This window comes from Vulpes vulpes, chromosome 8 (genome assembly GCF_048418805.1).
Source record: "Vulpes vulpes isolate BD-2025 chromosome 8, VulVul3, whole genome shotgun sequence".
Classification (NCBI taxonomy): Eukaryota; Metazoa; Chordata; class Mammalia; order Carnivora; family Canidae; genus Vulpes; species Vulpes vulpes.
In genome coordinates, this window is record NC_132787.1 from 18,838,718 (window position 1) to 18,858,867 (window position 20,150).

The 20,150-nt window shown below is 36.3% G+C and overlaps 1 protein-coding gene across 1 annotated transcript; it reads right to left on the reverse strand.

The window, feature by feature from the left end:
- Nucleotides 1–247: 247 nt before the first annotated feature.
- On the reverse strand, nt 248–799 carry LOC112917528 (protein S100-A10). Its single transcript, XM_025995575.2, is given in 2 exon segments — nt 248–539; nt 542–799. Coding segments are annotated over 2 exon segments (285 nt in total). The 5' UTR covers nt 720–799; the 3' UTR covers nt 248–432.
- Nucleotides 800–20,150: the final 19,351 nt, after the last annotated feature.

Consider the following 20,150-nt stretch of genomic DNA (forward strand, 5'->3'; position numbering starts at 1 on the left):
TGTCGAGCTCCACTCTCAGTGGGGAGTCTGCTTTAGATTCTCTCCCTCTCCCTCTGTCTCTTCTCCTACTCATATATACTCTGTCTCTCAATTAGATACATAAATCTTTAAAAAAAAAACTAATAAAATAACAGCATGGATAGAACCAGTGAATTATTTGATAAGTTTTTTTTTTTTTGAGGAACTAAAAAAAGAATTTGTTTATTGAGGGTAAGAGGATGCAATAAGCAATATAAAAATCAAAAGCTTATCTGGCTTTCTTTTACTGACTTTTCTTTCTCTGCTTCTCAAATGGGGGTTGGATTTCATTTGTACATTTTCTGAGGGTCCTGATCTGCTCATGGAATCCTTTATACAGGGGGAAGCTGTGGGACAGATTCCTTGAGACCCTTTGGGACACCTCACTCCGGGCGGAGTGTTGCTCAATGGTGCCTATTTCTTGCCCTTCTGCTTCATGTGTATTACAAAATAGTCATTGCATGCAATGGTGAGCCCAGCAATTAGTGAAAAGAAGCTCTGGAAGCCCACTTTGCCATCTGGTCGAGGTCCTTCATTATTTTGTCCACGGCCAGAGGGTCTTTCTGATTTTCCAAAAATCCTGGGAATTCTTTTTCCATGAGTACTCTCAGGTCTTCCTTTGTCAAGTATCCTTTATCCCCAGCAAACTTGTGAAACGTGAACATCACGGTTTCCATGGCATGTTCCATTTGAGATGGCATCTTGGTGAGGTCTGTTGAAACCTTGGGGCGAGGCGCGGTGGGCACGCTCGGCTGGCGGGGACCCTCGGCCAGTGAGCGGAGTGCGGCGGGCGGGAGCCTTAGTACACGCGGGGGGTGGGGGGGAGGGCGGGAGGAGCCTTATTTGATAAGTTGAAGCAAGCTAGCTGGGATGTTTTTTCTTATTTTGAATTTTTTTCTAAAATCCCCAAACTGAGAATAATAGGAAGTAAGTACAGCCGACCATATCCAACTTATGATCAATCTCTGTCACTCATTTCTAGCCTATAAAAGAGAAGATCAGATGTCTGAAGGGATGATTTGAGAGTGCCATTAACATAATGAGTTGTAGGTCAAGAGGAGAGTACCCCTCCCCTTCTTTTTTTATGTTTATTTTTTTTAATTTTTATTTATTTATGATAGAGAGAGAGAGAGAGAGGCAGAGACACAGGCAGAGAGAGAAGCAGGCTCCATGCACCGGGAACCTTATGTGGGATTTGATCCCGGGTCTCCAGGATCGCGCCCTGGGCCAAAGGCAGGTGCCAAACCGTTGTGCCACCCAGGGATCCCACCCCTCCCCTTCTTGTGGAGTTCACAGCTTTTGTCAGCAAAAGGCAATTAGAGGTTCCTGCAGGTTATTTTTCAGAAACAACTTTCCAGTCTTCTATGTCTTTATATTTTGGAATCAGTAACTGAGGAGTTCTGATTCTGAGAAGTGGAAAAACTAAGCAGGAGACACAGAGCCTGTTTGTACCTCCATAGTCCTGGAATTCATCTGTGTACAGGAAATGCCCAGGCAGAAAGGGTCCTTTGGCTACAACCATCCCATCTCTCACCTTCTCAGTGTTCTTGTTATTTTCCTCAATTCTGTTGGCTCTTCCCAGCTCTGGAGTGATGCCCTATTTTCTATACCTCTGGTGACTTGTCTTTAGTACCTCTTTGATTCCCCTCATCTGCCCAAGGTCTAAGGTGACTGTTTTCCATAATGGCTCAACCATTTCAAATGTCTGCCAATAGTGTAGGGTGGTCCTGATTTCTCTGCCTCCTTACCAACACCTGTTACTCTCTCTTCTTAAATATGGCAATGCTAAAGGTGCAGTATCTTTTTGTAGTTTTGATTTGTATTTCCTTAATGACTCATGATGTCACAGATTTTTTTCATGTGCTTTTTGTCCATTTGTATTTTTTCTTTTGAGAAATAGCTATCCAGATCCTTCACCTATTTTTAAATTGGATTATCTGGGGTTTTGTTGTTGTTGTTGTTACTGAGTTATAAGTATTTCCTGTGCATTTGCAAGGAATATATGTTCTATTCTTGTTTGGTGGAGTATTCTATTGATATCTGTTAGATCTAGTTCTTTCATTGTGTTGTTCAAGTCTTATTTCCTTATTGATTAGTATCCCATTGTTCTACACATTATTGAAAGTGGGATATTGAAGTCTTCAACTATTATTACTGAATTGTCAGTTTCTCTCTTCAATTCCTTCAGTCTTTGATCCATGTATTTTAAAGGCTCTCTGATTAGGTATATATGTGTTTACAATTGTTATATCTTCTTGATGTATTGACCCTTTATCATTATAAAATGTCCTTCTTCATCTCCTATAACAATTTGTCTTAAAGTCTATTTTTTATAACATTAGCATAGCCTCTCCAACTTCCTTTAGGTTACTAACTGCCTTTTTTACATCTTTTGCTTTCAACCTATTTTTGTCTTTATATATAAAATGTATTTCTTGGGATCCCTGGGTGGCACAGCGGTTTGGCGCCTGCCTTTGGCCCAGGGCGCGATCCTGGAGACCCGGGATTGAATCCCACGTCGGGCTCCCGGTGCATGGAGCCTGCTTCTCCCTCTGCCTGTGTCTCTGCCTCTCTCTCTCTGTGTGTGACTATCATAAATAAATAAAAATTTTAAAAAAAATGTATTTCTTGAAGAGAATATGGTTGAAGCACAGGGTTGGGGAAGGGGAAATTGGAAAAGTTAAAATGGCACAAATACTGTTCTTAGTGAGATTCAGTCATTTTTTCCTGCATAAATTCTCACTTAATTTCCATAAGCCTTTGGTTAATTTATAGAGTTCTGAAAATGTTGATCATGACTATTTTTACTAGTGTTTTCATTTTCTTTATGGCTGAAAAGTTGGGGAACTTTTTTCCATCACTTTCAGAGATGTAACTGTATCATCTGATATTTTTAAATGATATAGCAACAAAAGACACTGAAATATTCATAAATGACTATAAACTATAAAAGAGAAACATCAGTATAATACTGGAAAGACAAAAATAGTAATCACAGGGATGCCTGGGTGGCTCAGTAGTTGAGTGTCTGCCTTCAGCTTGGGTCGTGATCCCTGGGTCCTGGGATCGAGTGCCACATTGGGCTCCCTACAGGGAGCCTGCTTCTCCATCTCCCTATGTCCTTGCCTCTCTCTCTGTTTCTCATGAATAAATAAATAAAATAAAATAAATAATAATAATCACAAATCTTGCAGGCATACCTTTTGATGACTTCATTATAGAACAGTGTAGGTTAGTGTTTCAAAATGGAATTATATTTAGAACAAGGGAAAAAATATCTGCTTGATATATGAGAAGATGTGGAATTGTTTCTACACTTTTATTCTTCAGACAAACTTTACTTCCTCTAATGGGCAATTTTATTTCTTGTTTCTAACTGAATATACATTTCCCTTTGCTTAGAATGGAATCGCTCCTTAATATGTTTGGCTATCTCCTCCTTATTTCGAGAGAACCTTCTATATGCCTCTGTGGCATCTTAACTTTATATAGTCACAACATCAATCACATTAAATTGCAATATGTCTTAAATGTCTATCTTTCCCAATAAAAGTTGAATTTTGGCAAGAGCAAGGTTCATGATATTTCTCACACTTAGAAGACAACTCAATACATATTCTTAACTAAATTAAAATGATATAAGTTGGATAATATTAGAGCAAAAAAATTCCAAACCCATTTCAAAATTCTGCTTCCCTATCATCTTTCACATCCCTTTCTTCTTTCTTACTTATTAATAGTTATTGGTTAATTATTCCTGGAAAAGTCTTTAAATGTTGAAATTAGCTCGTGACACTTTGCTAGAAAACAATATGCATTGTTTTATTCTGATATAATTAATATAACTGGAAGAGCTTGAAAATGAAAAACTGTTATCTATGTAGGATATTGCAGAACTACTATAGACAGGAAATTATTTGGAGAATTATTCCCAAAGAGATCTTAATTTTGATATGCAATAACAGTGTATTACAGAGAAGGCCACATGCGCTCGTGCACTTGAGGCTGTTGAAAAGCATCTACACCAGAAAGTTTCATTTGCTGAGGATCACTAAAAAAATCACACACAAAAAGGAGCTATTTTTACCATTTAGAAAGTGAATTTCTAACATCATCTCTGTGAAGAATAAAAAAATTAAGATCTCCCCCAAACCTTCCTAGAGGCAAACTCTAACCATGGAGTTTAATGACTTCAATTACATTTTATTTATTCAAACAATGGTTTTATTCATTGATTTGTAGATTCATTTATTAAATAACCATCCAGGTACTGTCTTACATCCTTGGAATTATATCATCTATTGGTGCTCACAAAAATCCATTTATGTAGCCTCTATATCAGTCTTTCTGGTTTACTAGTGGTCTTCTCCTCCCTAGACAATGGAAAAATAAAATGTTCATACAGATTGGATGAGAAGATTTAATATCTGAAACTAGAGAATATTTGTTGATTTAAGAATGGCCTGAGTCAGCTCAAGATTTTACCTAAGCACATTTAAGAACAATTAATTTTAATTGTTTAATTAAAATTTAATTAATTTAAGAACAATTTAATTTAATTTAATGGTTTTGAAAAGGAAATTGTGGCAAAGAATAATTGTATATTCTGCTTGTACCTTACTAATTTAATGCCTTTAATCAACTAGTTACAGCAATCTGAGTTTGGTGTGCACAGGGATTGCAAATAATTTGTCAGATTGAAAGCCATAGGACCAATCATAAAAAGCCTCACATATATCACTAAGATGTCTGTAGATGGTGGTGAAGGATCTGATTAGATTTGCCTTTTAGGAATTCACTTCTCTAGCATATGAAATTGTATTGGAATGCGTTAAATACTGAAGTGAGATGATCATTGAGAAGACCATAATAATCTTCTAGGCAAGAGCTATAAGGACCAAAATTAAAGCAAAAAAAAATGGAGCTCAAGAAATGTTTGGGAGACAAATAGAAGACTTGGTTATCAATTAAATACAATATGTAGAGAAAGGATTTGAGCATTGCCAAGAATTCTGTCTTAGGATGTCTGCTAGAATGGAGAACATCTATGGGGGAGCAATGTAAGTAGAGGGGAATTTATTTTTGGATTGGATAATATGGTGTATAAGTTGCCTCTGGGATATCCAGGTAGAGCTAGATGTATAGATTTGGAGTGAAAGACAGAATTCAAGAGAGAGGCCAGAGCTGAAAATATAATTGCATCTGTTTTTATCTATTATGAAGCCACAAAGGTCATATGACATAGTCTGAAAGAGATGCAATTAGAAATTTGCTAAGTGGGGAGTTTTTACTTCCAGGAAAGTTTTTATATCCTCCATTGCAAAAGGTGTTCTTGGCTGTTGTGTACCTTGTCCTCTTTCCCTTTGTCATTCTCCCTTTCTTCTTCCTACCCACAATGAGATCCTGAGGCTTGAAAGTGCAAAAGCCACTTGTTTCCACTGGCAATAGCATAAGGACAATCCTGCAAGCTAGGAGTAAGAGCAGAAAGACAGAAAGAGTCAGAATTCCTCTTAGCATCACTAGAATACCCTAGACCTGTATTTCTTTTTACATAAGATACATAAACCCATAAATATTTAGTCCATTATGAATGAGAGTGTATATTATTATGAGTTAAATACTGTCGTAACTGACACAGGAGTCATTCACTCTTACAAGGTAGTTTAATAAGAGACTATAAATGCCCAAGGCACTCAGTTATTTGGGAGCTAATCTGTTTTCACCATATGCACACATTGAGCTGCCATGCAAGCAAAAAAAAAAAAAAAGAAAAAAGAAAAAAAAAAGAAAAGAAAAAGAAAAAGAAAAAGAAGAAGAGTTGTGTTGAAAGGAGCAAGGGGGAACAATTGAAGTAAGCAAGCCTGAGAAGTCAAGTAAAGCTGATCTAGTATTTAAATTGTTTACTAACTTAGTTCTATAGCTATGTGTCAGGCAGTCATATATCAGTGAGTAGCCTCCTCTGGGGCTACTAAAAATGGTTGAGATTTTCCTACATGGTTCCTTAATGATTGCAGTTGCCCTCTTGAGGGTTTTGCTGAAATCTATTCCTAGTCTTCATTTTTGTTTTTATTTCAGTCTTGGACTGAATCCCCATTGCCATGTGTGCTTCAGAATCATACAAACAACATGAACTCTCTGTATAATAAAAGGGGATTGTTGTGGATTAAATTGTGTCCTCTCCTCACAAATTCATAGGGTCATTGTTGATGTAATTAGTTAAGATGAGATCATACTGGAGCACAAGGGACTTCCTAATCTAATGTGACTGATGTCCTTGTAAAAAGGGGAAATTTGGACATAGACACAGAAACAAGGAGAACACCATGCAAAGGTAAAGGCAGAGATCAGGATGATGTTTTCCTGTACCAAGGAATGCCAAAGATTATCAGAAAAAAAAAACACCAGAAGCTGAGGGAGAGGCATGGAACTGATTCTTCCTCACAGCACTCAGAAGGAACAAATCTACTGGCACCTTGATCTCAGACTCCTAGCCTCTAGAACTGTGAAACAATAAATTTCTGTTGTTAAAGACAGTCAGTTCATGGTCTTTGTTATGCAGCCCTAACAAAGTAATGCATAGGCTTCAGTTTGTTTCCCTTGGTATTCCAATAGAAAGAATTCTTGTTGTTGTTGTTATTATTATTATACTTTTCCTTGTCTCCTTAGACAGTCACTTCCAGGACCTCTTTGGACTTCTCTTTCAAATCGGTCCTCCAAGGGGTATTCTTTATGATACATTCTTGAGGAAGTGCTGGTGGTACTTATATTTCAAAACCAAATGGTTATTAATGGCCTTCCTCTTGATGATTGTGTTGGAAAGGTTGATTAATTCCATTCTTTAAAGTGTGATTTAACATTCATTTATCTCCTTATTTGTTCTACTGGATTGACAAAGGGATGTGGAAATGAACTGCTGTGGACATGTTATGGTTTTGATGAAATTAAAATAAAATTCAGAATTAATTTAGAATTAAATTAAAATTTTTGTAATTCAGAATTAAAATAAAATGCTTAGTTTCAGTGTCATCTCTTTCCTATTTAGAGCAAGTGACACAGTTTAGTCACCCTCAATTTAAACTGAACAGAGGGTATGTTTTCAAAGACACCCAGTAGAAGGACATGGGAGAAGAGATTTGTGTCACATTTCAGAGTTTATGATGAAAACTGTTTTAGATCATAGAGAGCTAGATAAAATTTGGAAGAGAAGAGAAAAGCAAGTTAAAAGGTAGAATATTACTGTAGTTTATTCTAAGAAAAGCTATTCTGTTCCTTTTGGAGAGTAGCGTGATACAAAGAGAGGTTCAGCCAATGGCCCTTGCATTAGACCTATACCCCCAGCACTTCCATACCCTGTGCAACACCCTGCCAAGCCACAGAGTCATTTTGGCCTATTTTCATATGGATGCTTCAGTCATGCACAGTGAGTTGCATTAGAGGAGAGTAAAGAACAAGCCCTTTTTGCTGTAATTCAACTAATTCAAGCCACATTTATCAAACACTTTAGTGTGGCATATACCGTGCTAAGATGATTTGGGCTATGCCTTTTTCCATTCTTAGTCTGGTAAGGGAGATCAAAAAGTCTTCATGCAATATGTCAAGCTTATAGTACATCAAGAACAGAGGTCAAGTCACATTCTTCTTTATAACTCCACAGTGCCTCACATATAATAGATCTTTGGTAGAAATGAAATAATACAGATACTTATAAGGAAGCTACAAAGGCCCAGAAGAAAGAACAATTAATTTTACCAGGAGACATTAAAGAGAGGCTCATAAAGGAAGCTATAATTAGATTGGGACTTAAAAGATACTTAGAACTTTGCTTGGTTAAAAAAAGTAGGAAAAACCCATTTCTGGCTAAGAGACTAAAATCAATAAAGGCAAGATGGCAAGCAAGCATGACTTGATGAAAACAAAAGTAATAATGTCAACTAAACATGTAATTCATTCTATTCATTTTTTTTCAAGGACATAAAGCCTTATTAAACTTGTCTACCCAACTGAGGTCTGAGGGGCTCAGTCACCTCTGGGTGACCGGCCAGGCCATTTGACTCCACAGGCTTCCTTCATGGAAGGGCAGTTTTGAAGAACAAGATAATGCACAAAAGAGGGAAAATATACCCAAGTGAAGACCTAAGTTTCCACACTGATGATTAAATGAAAGAGCCTTTGGGTCAGAGCTGAGCTCTGGGACAAGGGGGAAAGTTTGATGAGGGGAAGGGACCCATCCTCTTCATTGATATAGCCTATAGTGGGGTTCCTGCTCATACCCAGCCCTCTCTACTGAGGAATCATGTGAGGACTCCTTTTTAGGAGTCGTGACCCGTGAGGGCTATGTCTCCTCCAGGGCTTGAACAAAGCTCAAATCTCCTCCCTGAAGGAGAGTACTGGATATCTTGAGGAGGTAAGGCGTGGGAGTGGTGCAGGGAACAAAAGCACCAGGTCCTACTAGCAGACACTAATGCTTCAGTAAAGTCTGGGAAAGGAGGAGCCAGGAAAGGTTCCCCCAGGATGGACTCCTGAGGGTGGCTTCCCAGTTCCTAGAAGATGACCATGTTGACAAATAGACTGCCTCCATGCTCTTGGTTATGATTTGACTGGTGATCATAGGCAGTAACCAGTCCTGTTTTCAAAAGACATTCACTTTACTCCCATTCTCATGGAGATTCTGAATTAGACAATATTAATCCTAGTGGCCTCGGTCTGGGTTGGGCAGATCAGCTCCACCAGGCTCATTCTCGTCCTCGGAGTCCTGGGCTCTTTCACAGTCCTGGACTCTTTCACTGGTGACTCCTCCTTGGGAAGGGAGAATGTAATCCTGGGAGTAAGGGAGAGGGCATCCGGTTCCCCACAACCTGGACTTCAGAGGTTTTCCTGGGTCCTTCAATCTGTTCTGATCTTCTTTAGAGACAGGGCATCCCCATAGGCCAGTTTGTCAGCTAAGAAGTCAACTCAGAACTGCCTTGGAAAAAATAAGCCCATTCTATTCTTCATTTTATTCTTGCAACAATTCCATGGGAAGCTATTATTATACATAATCCACAGATGAAAACATGCTGGTCACATAGACATAAGAATCAGAGCAAGGATTGAAATTATTAACCTTTCACTACACAATCTTCCTGGAAAAAAAGGGGTAAGGGTATTCTGATGGTTTTTAATCAGGAAAATGGCATATTCTGGTTTGTTTTCAGCCAAGTAGAACAAAGATCAGAAGGTGGCAACTATCTGCCAAGATTACTGAAGCCAAATTCAACAATCGACTTAGGAAACACACACCTCTAATGTTAAGTGCCGTTTTTAAAAAGTGGTGGGTCTAATAAGAGGTAGAATTTTCAAAGTGTGCAACCTCAAACATAACATATTGATACCTTGACTTGAATGCATTCAGTTTATAAATTCTAAACATATAAGCTATTAGTGTCATTGAAGATAAAAATTTCATAATAAATTTATATATATATTAAACATTTTAAATTAACATAGGTCCCATGGACATATATTTGGAAGTAGAATTTTTAATATACCTTCCTTGCTTTGTGCTTTTATCTTACAGAGCCTAATTTCAAAGTTAGGCAACCAAATTTATAAGGATTCAAGTGCCTTTCTTTTTTAATGGCAGGTCTAGTAAAATGTAGAATTTTCAAAGTCCACATCCTCAAACAGTATTTTACCTTCCAAAGAAGTCTAAACATTAATGTACTAAATTTCATTTTGAAATAATTACTCTTCTTTACTTTTGTTCAAACATCCAATTGCTTGTATTTTTAAACAGCAATTCCAGAGGACATTTGGCTCTTGGATGTCAGGAGCTTCAGAAAGACCTTATGGTTGCATGCTTTCAGAATTTTAGTAGTGGAATAACTATTATTATTTCCCTTTCTCTGTGCCACCTTCAGCTCACCATGAAGTCAATTTTATTATTTCTGCTGAGCAGCTTCCTACAAGTCATTATGGCCCACTCAGATCCTCAACAATCATAAGGACCCAAGAAAAATTAGAAATAATTAGAGGTGAAGAAAATGAGATGTCTGTTCAAATACACCTGTAGTAACACAATAAACAGAGTAGCGACTAGAACTACCCAAGAGACAAATTTTATTATTCTAGTTACTTCTTACACTATCTTCTTTCAGGTATTATTTTGATATTCTGTCTATATTCTTTCCAGAGAGAAGAAAATAATGCTATATGGAAACTTTTATCACATATCCTCCATTCACCCCTAAGAGTTGATTTTAAAGCTGTATTATTACTTTTCATATTGTTGGTATTATTCTTGTTATTGATAATCTGATACTCTTTAAAATCACACCTGATAGGCAGACACATATCAGCAGAAAAAATGGCTCAAAATTTGTAAGGCTGAGTGGTGAACACCAGGAATTCCAAGTCAGGAGATTGGTGGGTGAATGGAGGCACTTAGAATGAACTCCGAATTATCTGTTATTTTTTTCCTTAGGAGAAAGGAAATCATGGAAAGAATGGCAGCTGTATGTTATTATTTTGTGCCTGTTTAATAGTATTTTGGCTAAGCAAGGAAAATCATGGCCACTTATGCTTCATTCCACAAAAGGAAAGACAGCATTCTTTGAGGCATAGATTACAGAAAAAATAGTTCTTTGTAACAAAATAGGTGTTGTAAAAAAGAAAAAAGAAAAAGGTAAGATACGTTTTTATAAAGGTTTAAGCAAAGGTAAATGCGCCTCTTTGGAACAGGACTTCTTGGAATTTTTAATATGTTAACATGCATTGTGATACTGAAAATTTTATCTTACTTTTTTGTGGAATAAGTTTCAGGACCTCAAAACACTTTAGAGTTTATAGCGAAAGATTACTTCACTTTCATATGAGAAATGGCTTCATTCTATCTCATGAAATAAAGGTGTTAATGCCTTTGGTATTTTTTAGAAAAATGACTTTGGCTGTTAGCTTGCAACTTTTTTTTTTCATGTTCCCTTTAGAATCTTTAGGGACTACATCTCATTCAAATTCAGAGGACAGAAGATATGGCACTCGATTGGTTCTTTCTTTAGATGACGGCACCAGAGTTTTATTGTATCTACAAACATAGTTTATAAATATCTAAAAGGTTGCTATGGTCTTTTGCTAGCAATGGCCCCTGAGGGAAGGACAAGAAATAATTAAAGTAGGAGGTTTAGGAAAAATCATTTTAAAAGACAGATTGGTTTACTGAAGAACCATGTGTACTCTGCAAGTATGAGAGGTTTGTCATTCAATTTAACTCACTTTTATTGAGATCTCACAAGTGACCTTACACTATATTTTTAGATGTGAGTTTTACTTTGGATGGTGTGCTTAAACACAAAATATAGGACAACTGGCAAAGGCTGCAGATCTATGAGCACGAGGGTGGACATTCTCATAGAAGTCCTACCAGCAAGTTGGAATCCCAGCCATGCCAAACATAGAAATCATTCTGGCAAAATAAATGGAAAGACTTGTTATTTGAAGACTATTTCTCTTAGAACTTCATTAAAAATATGTCTTATTTTTTCAGCTTTCAAGGAGATGATATGAATATTATCAAAATCGTTATGATTTTGGAAGTTGATCCATTCCCAAGTAGTAACTGAATTTCCCAAAGAAATACTCCCAGAATAAACATCTCTTATTGCTCAATACATTTCACAAAGCATCTTCAGAGTCTTTTAAAATTTGATACCAAAGTCCTTGATGAAATAGCCAAATATAGTATTCAAATCAGTTTGGTAGTGTGAAAGCCTAAGGATAAATCATATTTTAGAATCCAGAACTCCTGGGCATGAGTGTTTGGATAATATAGTCTTTTTTATTCTTCTAGGGTAGTTCACTGCTTTTAATGTATTTTGGAAAGTAAATGAAGTATTTAAAACATTTCTAAAATTGACCAATCCTCTTTTTTCATACCACATGCATTTGAAAAGAAAGACATTCAACATTCTTTTCTGCCTTTCTTGTGCTTTTCAGAGTCTTTACTATCAATGAATGGATCTGCTCAACATCTTATACTCATAAAATATACATATTATGCTCAATATCTACCTCACAACTTTATATGACTCCTGGCTTCTAATTTGTCACTGGCTTTCCAATACTGGTCTTATTATTACTCCCTCTCAACCACTTACTAGATACTTGCTTTTGTGTCCACCTAGTCTTTGTTCATGTCTATTTTTCAATGGTCTAGATGAGCTCTACGATCATGGACATCAGTTTAGCGCAACAACTTATAGTCATCAAACGTGTGAGAAACAATCCAGGCCTTTGGATGATCCCGTAGTAAACCATTCTTTCCAAGCATAAATGCAGGAGAATTACAAAACTATATCATGGATTTCACAAAAATAGTGGTAAAACACAACAATGAAAAATCAGGCTCAGAGCTTTAGAATATTAGAGCTAGAAGGGAAGTTAGATCAACTATCATTTTGCAGTAGGAAAACTGAGTCTTCCTCAGATTAACTGACTCTAGCAAACATTATGCAGTTAGTTGCCAAGGTTTCTTGTTATTTCTCAATCTGGTGAATTTTCTGTATATCATTTGACTTGCTAGTGTTTATTTGCTATAAACTACTCTATCAGGGTGTCTGGGTGGCTCAGTTGATTAAGCTTCCGCCTCTTGACGTCAGCTTAGGTCATGATTTCAGGGTCATGGGACTGAATCTATCATCAGGCTCTTGCTCAGTGGGAAGTCTGCTAGAGATTCTCTCCCTCTCATTATCCCTTTGACTCTCCACCCACTTGCACGTGTGCTCTTTCTCAAATAAATAAATCTATACATAGATTAAAACAATAAAACTACTCTACTTATGATTCTCTACCCCACTCCCAAATTCCTAGAAATACTCAAAACCTCAAAATTATTCAGTTTTAAATTAATATTATACCGTAGGGCCTGTTAGCATAGATTGTGTTCTGTTTATATTATCCTGATTAAGCTTAAAGGGATCAGGCTGTACAAAATTATGCCATGCAAGAATAGACTCTTGTTATGAATCATTCTAAGAGTTCTTACTCTGCCTTTATATTCTGGCCAATAGAATCCTGAGAAAAGTGTTGTTTGAGTCACTTTAGTTCAGTTTGATTAGGTTTTCAAGACCTATGTGAATTGAAAAAGGACTAAAGTAGGGGCTCCTGGGTGGCTCACTTGGTTAAGTGTCCAACTCTTGATTTCAACTCAGGTCATGATCTCAGGGTAGTAAACTGAACCCCTCATCACTGCTTAAGATTCTCTCTTCCCCTCACCCCCTGCTCCCTCTCTTTCTCTCTAAAAAAATAATAATAATAAAGAAAAAGGACTAACATAATATTGTGGAATATTCTACTGTGAACCTAAACATATATATATATTATATATAATAGCTATAGATAATATATAGAAATATATATACATTTATAATATATGTATAGATAATATAACACTAGCACATGAGTCTCTATATCACCATCAATCCTATCTCACTAGACAAGATGAAATACTGCATTAGGAATGAGAGAATTTATCTCCAAGTTTGAGTCAAAATCTTCTTCATCTCTCATGCTGATTCTTTATTATCCACTGGTTCTCTTCTAACACTACATATTTTGAGTCATCCTGAGTCACAGCATTAGATACCGGATCCACTATCATTCTCACACTCAATAAAGATTTAATGGAAGCCCATATGTGTTGAAATTGGACCAGGCAGAAGAGATAATATTAGACATCATCTTCACTCTCATAGCACACACATTCTAGTGACTATCCCTTTCTGACATACAGACTGTAGAAAAGTACTAAATTTTACATCCATAGTTGCTCAATGTTTGGTTATCATCAATTCTTTTTTTGTTGTTTCAACTATTTTTATTCTTATTTCACACTATACAGGGACATTTAATATTGAAATACTGGAGGTTTACTCTTTCCTTGAGAAGATGTGTTCACATAATTTTTATCACCAAATCTTCCATTTACAAGATTACTGAAATGAATAGGGCTTTTCAGATCTTCCTGACTTTTAGCAGGAAGAGAACAATCCAAGTTGGATGCACCTTGACCCCTATCCTTCCCTACTCCATGTAAGTCCTTTATATCATGGTTATCTTGTTTCCTAATATTATGTATCCTCCTTATTGCAGATGACTGTGAAAGTTGAGTACTTGCTTCTTATTAAATTTGTCATTTAAAAATATTATTTTATGTGTCACTGGTAACTACACATAGTCTACACCCAGTCTAACCCATCACTCACAAAAAAAAAAAAAAAAAAAATTCAAAGAATTCATCCAGTAAAGATGTCTTTGAGAGTCTGTAGTTTGAGCATAATATAGAACCAAACTGAAGTTTTGTCTCTGTGGAATGGAATCATAATTTTCCTTATTGAGACTGCTATGAATGTTTAATTTGGTTTCTCAGAGTGTCTCATTAATGTTATCTATTAAGCATGTTTTGTATTAAACATGGCAATAGGAACAGCAACAAGCAGGCCTTAAAATACCACTGTATGCTTATTTTAAAACAAAGACTATAAAGGCCCAGAGGAACCATTTTTGCATAATAGTGGTCTGGGGACAAAGCTTATCCATCTTTGAGCTTTCATAACTAGTACAGGAAACAAGACATTTCCATTTATCATGCAAATGAGTGCTAAGTTTGTTCATGCATGTGCACAATTTAAAGTTTTTATATAAATTTATGTGCAAATTAAGTGTGACCCTCAGGCTTCTGGCAAGTTGCCATTGTAGCCATTGGAAGTATACAACCTGCACAGCTCAGAATTTATAGGTTTTTCCACCAGGTCTGCTTCATTGATTTTTGCTTTTTTTGTGATCTGTTGGGGACTTGATGCCTGATTCTAAAGTGTACATTTGGAATCTTATCTCTCTCCACTTGGGACACTCCACTAGGGAATGAAATGACAAAAACAAGTGAATCAAATATTTAATTTGGAAGAAATATTGTTAGCTCATTTTTCCAGTTTTAAGACTTTCAGTGAAGTTTATTGAAGACCTTCATTTGTTAGTAATTATGTAAACAGAACAGTCAAGTGTTGGACATGTTCTCTTCTTCTTAGCTGCTTCTTATTAAAGTTACCTTTCAAAATGGTTGTTCTCGTGAATGTAAAATGGCCCTCACTTAGTCAAAGGTCACTTACTCAGTAAACTGCTAGCTGGTTTCCAAGAATCTGGAAGGATGCCTACAAAAACATTCAAAATTGATTTTGCAGTCTCTGTGCCAAGGGTCATGTAATACAAACATAAAAGAGTCTCTCTGACAATCAGTGAAAATATAACCATTGTATTCATACTTTGTCTTTAATTCTAATATATTTAATTAGTTTGTTTCCTGGTCCACACCAATTTGGGTACAGCAATTCCAAAGAAGCAGTTTTACGTTAGGGTCCCTGACTCTAAGAAGCAGTAACATTTGACAGTCTGATAATATAATGGGAGACGGAGAACCAAAACCAAACCAAACCCAACCAAACAAAAAACTGGCTTAACAGTTAAGTGTCAAACTGAGGGCATTTGCTACATGGTTAAAAGCTTGATTCACTTCAACAGCCAATGAGATTATCATGGCCTTACTGCCCAGCAAAGAGGTGGATTAATTCATTCAATACACATCCATTAAGAACTTTTTTTTTTCATTAAGAACTTAATACATAGCTGGGGTTGGGGAAGCAAAGACAAATAAAAGGTAATTCATGTCCTTAAAAAAAAATCACAGTGCAGCAGGGAAAGCAGAAACATAAGCAATTATGATAGAAGAAGAATGTGCAATGGGAAGATAGACAAGCAAAAAACTGATTTGTCTTGAAGGCTTAAGGGATAAGTAACATCTGAAGTTGGTCTTAAAAACCAATCAGGGACTTTGCAAACTAATAATGAAAGAATGACTATAATAGAAAGAAATGGCAGTATATACACAGGCATAGAATAGTAAAAAACAAAAGCAAAAAAACAAAGAAACATGTGTAAGACAGGCCAAATTCTAATTTGGCCCCCAAGATTTCCACCCCTGCTGAACATACCCTGTATAATCCTCTCCCCTTGAGTGAGAGCAGAACATGCCTCTGAATGCGAGGGGATATCACTTATATGATTATGTTGTATCTATTGACAAAAGGGGTTGTACAGATAGAATTAAGATTTTTTAATCAGTTGACCTTGAGTTAAGCAAAATGGAAATTATCTTGGGTGAATCTAACTTAATTTAGTGAGCCCTTAAAAGAAATTAAGATGTTCAAAGAGAGAGAAATTCTCCTGCTTGCCTTGAAGGAGCAAACTGACCCATTGTGGATAGGGCCTATATAGGGATCTGAGAGTCACTTCTAGGCACTGAGAGTGGCGCCCAGTTAGAGTGGGCCCTCTATCAGCTAGTAATAGAACAGCTACCTCAGTCATATGGCTGCCTGTAAAGAAATTCTACAAAAGTCCTTAGGGAGTTTGGAAATGGATCTCTTTCTAGTAAAGCTTCCATATGAGACACAGGTGTCTGACACCTTGATTTCGTCTTAGTGAGACCCTTGGTAGAGAACCCAACTAAAATGTGCCAGAGTTCTGATTCAAAGAAACTGTGAGAAAATAAATTTATGTTATTTTAAACTGCTAAATTTCTGGTAATTTGTTCCACACCAATAAAAAAAAAGAAATGAATACAGCATTTTGAGGGAATAGAAGTTTAAGATTTCTGGGCTATGGTGTTGATAAACAAGACAACAAGAGAAATGTAGACAAGGGAAAAACTAATTAAGTGTCTGATACATAATGAAAGGAAGACTGAATTTATCCTGTGGGTCAAAGAAGTCATTAAAAGTAGATAGTGTAGGAGGTGCCAATACCAGATTTGTGTTTTAGAAAGTTAATGCTGGCTCAAACAATAAAGATGGATTGAACAAGAGAGATGACGGAAGAATGGACTCAGACTGTACTAAAATAATCCTAAGTGGTTATGTAAGTTTATTAAAAGGCAATGACAGTAGTGAATAAGTGAAAGAAGAGATTAGAAAAATAGAAGGTAAGACTGACATGATGAGCAACATGAGATCAACATGAAAGAGAAAGATTAAAGGAGAATGATTCCAGACTTCCTTGCCCCAATGACATGAGAATAAGGGAAGATAAACAATTAGAGAGAGGTTATTTTGGATTTTGAAAATGTCATAGTTTAGCTGCCTAAACGATTTCCAAGTGATTAAGAGAGAGAACTCACAGTCACTGAAAAATATAATGCTGGACTCTAGAACAAGGTAGAGGCTGGTGATTTATCTGAGAAGTTGTTATCAGTATAGCTGAAGGCATGGGAATACACAAGATCATTCAAGAAGAATATGTACTCTGGAAAGATGATGGCAGATTAAACTAGGGAACATCAACATTTGAGTGGAGGTAGAAGAGGAGTAGAAGAGGAAAATAAGGAATTATTATTATATTAAGAGTAAAATCTGAAGAAAATGGTATCATGGAAGCTAAGGAGAATTTTTCAAAGAAATGAAGATTGAATATTGTCAAATGTCAAATGACAAAAAAGAGCATTAAGGAAAAGCCTCTGAATTTAACAGAAAGGAAGTCCTTGTTGGCTCTAATCAGAGCAACTTGTCCTTAATAAGAGGGTTTCAAAGGAACGGAGGGTGTTGGAACCACACTGTGGTAGAGTTTAGAAATAAATGGGAAGCAAGACTTAGTGGGCCATAAGGAATGTCTTTCAGGTAGCTGCATAACAACAGAAGGAAATTAAGAGGAAAGGACCCCATCAATAAAGTACAAGGGCAATCCATAGAGTGGGAGAAAATATTTGCAAACCATATATCCAATAAAGGACTTGTCAGATTATATATAAAATAAATAAAAAACCCTTACAACTCAATAGTAAAGAGACAAACCAGTTTTTTTTAAAGATTATATTTATTTACTCATGAGAGACACACAGAGAGAGGAAGAGACATAGACAGAAGGAGAAACAGGCTCCTCACAGGGAGCCCAATGCGAGATTTGATCCCCAGATTGAGGATCACATCCCGACTGGAATGCAGATGCTCAACCACTGAGCCACCCAGGCATCCCAAGCCACCCAGCCATTTTAAAGTGGACAAATGATCTGAGTAGGTATTTCTCCAAAGAAGATACACAAATGGCCACTAAGCACAGAAAAGAGGCTCAACATCATTAGTGATCAGGGAAATGCAAATCAAAATCACAATAAGATACCACTTTATACCTACTAGAATGGCTAGATCAAAAAGTCAGGTAATAAGCTTTCACAAGGATGTAGAGAAACTCGAACTCTCATATACTGCTGGAAGGTAGGTAAAATGCTGCAGCCACTTTGGGAAACAGTCTGGAAGTAACTTAAATGATTAAAGAATTTCCATAAGACCCAACAATTTCATTCCTACATATATACTCAAGAGAAATAAAACCGTATGTCCACACAAAAACTTGCGCCCAAACATTTACAGCAGCATTCTTCAAAAAAGTCAAAGGTAGAAACAACCCAAATGTCCATCAATAGACAAGTGGACTAAAATACCTGGTATACCCACCTATACAATGGGATATTATTTGGCCATAAAAAAATGAAATGGTAATATTTATGCAACAATGTGGATGTACCTTGAAAACATTATGCTAAATGAAAGAAGCAAGTCTCAAAAGACCTTGTACTATATTACTCCATCAGTATGGAAGTCTGGAAGAAGGAAACCTAAAGATGGAAAGTAGAGTAATATTGCTTTGGGCTGGAGGGAGTGGGAGTGGTAGCAAAAGATGGGGAGGATGATAGCTAAGGGGTAAGGGCTTCTTTCTGAAGGTGTACTAAAATCGATTATGGTAATGGTTGCATATGCCTGTGACTGTACTAAAACCATTAATTGTACACTTTAAATATGTGAATTATATGGTATCTGTATTATATCTTAATAAAGCTGTTTAAAAAAAGAAAATAAAGGGGTAAATCAAAGTAGATAGGATCAAAAGGAACTTTTCTTTTAACTTGTGAGAAATTCCAGTATATTTGCACTCTGGAGGAACGAGTTGGTGGCTATTCATAGTGATTGATGCTCATGATGATAACTCTGAATCATCAGAAAAGGTCAAATCCTGTTCAATATGTAATATCTTTTAGAAAGAGTTCCAGCAAAAATATCTAAATTTCCTCCTTTGAACACTAAACTTGCTTTCTTTTATTGGAAAATTAATTTGTGAAGAATATGCATTTCCTCATTGATGATGGACAAATGAGGTGTTACTCTAACTAGAAGAATAATGGTTACCAAAAAAGTATCTTTTAAAAATTTATTTTTGTTTCTGAAGTTTTGAGGCAATTTTGGGCTATGAAAAAAGAAAAGGAAAACTATACCAAAGCTCATGATTCCCTACAAATGTTAATAAGATCTGTATTGGCCTTTAGCTGTGTGGCTCATAAGTAATAAAGGTGGTATAGTGAGGCTACATACCTGTCACACCATTCTGGAATAAGAATGGAAGTGCCATTGTAACTCAGCTATCCAGCTGACAGATATTTAACCAGAATAACTTCTAGTACTCCTTGTGTTTTAGCCAAAGTGTTTTGTCTCTCTTTTGAAACTGTGTTCAGCATTATTATCTTTCTTATTTATTTATTTTTTTACAAAGTACTTCATTACTCTTCAATGTCTGCCATTGTAGGATATTGCCTGGCTATTAAAAACAGATTGTTAAAGACTTGCTGGCAAAACCCCAGAGAATCTGTGTGGATTTATTTGTTTTAAAATTTATTAAAATTCTCTGGATGCAGATTACTTTTGCTTGCTCAATAGTTTTTTATTGTTTCACCTGCTATTGAGTAGAAATTACAACTGGGAAGGTTTTTGTTTTGTCTTGTTTCAATTACCAAGTTCTATCAGAATTGTTTGAAAGTGCCTAAATGTTTTTTACTGGAATGATCCACTTTCAAACAACCCACCACCCTTAGGAGGGGGTTACTCACACAAGGTATCCAGATGTCTTGAGTAAGGAGCAAATATTCAGCATCTTTAAGAAAGGGTTGGCAGAAGCTCAATACCATTAAGAGAGAAGACTCCCCATTTCTCTGTTGATGACCAAGGAAAATGGTCTGCTGGATTCTGAGTGTGAGAAAAGGCAGCTGAGAGCTTCTATTGATGGAA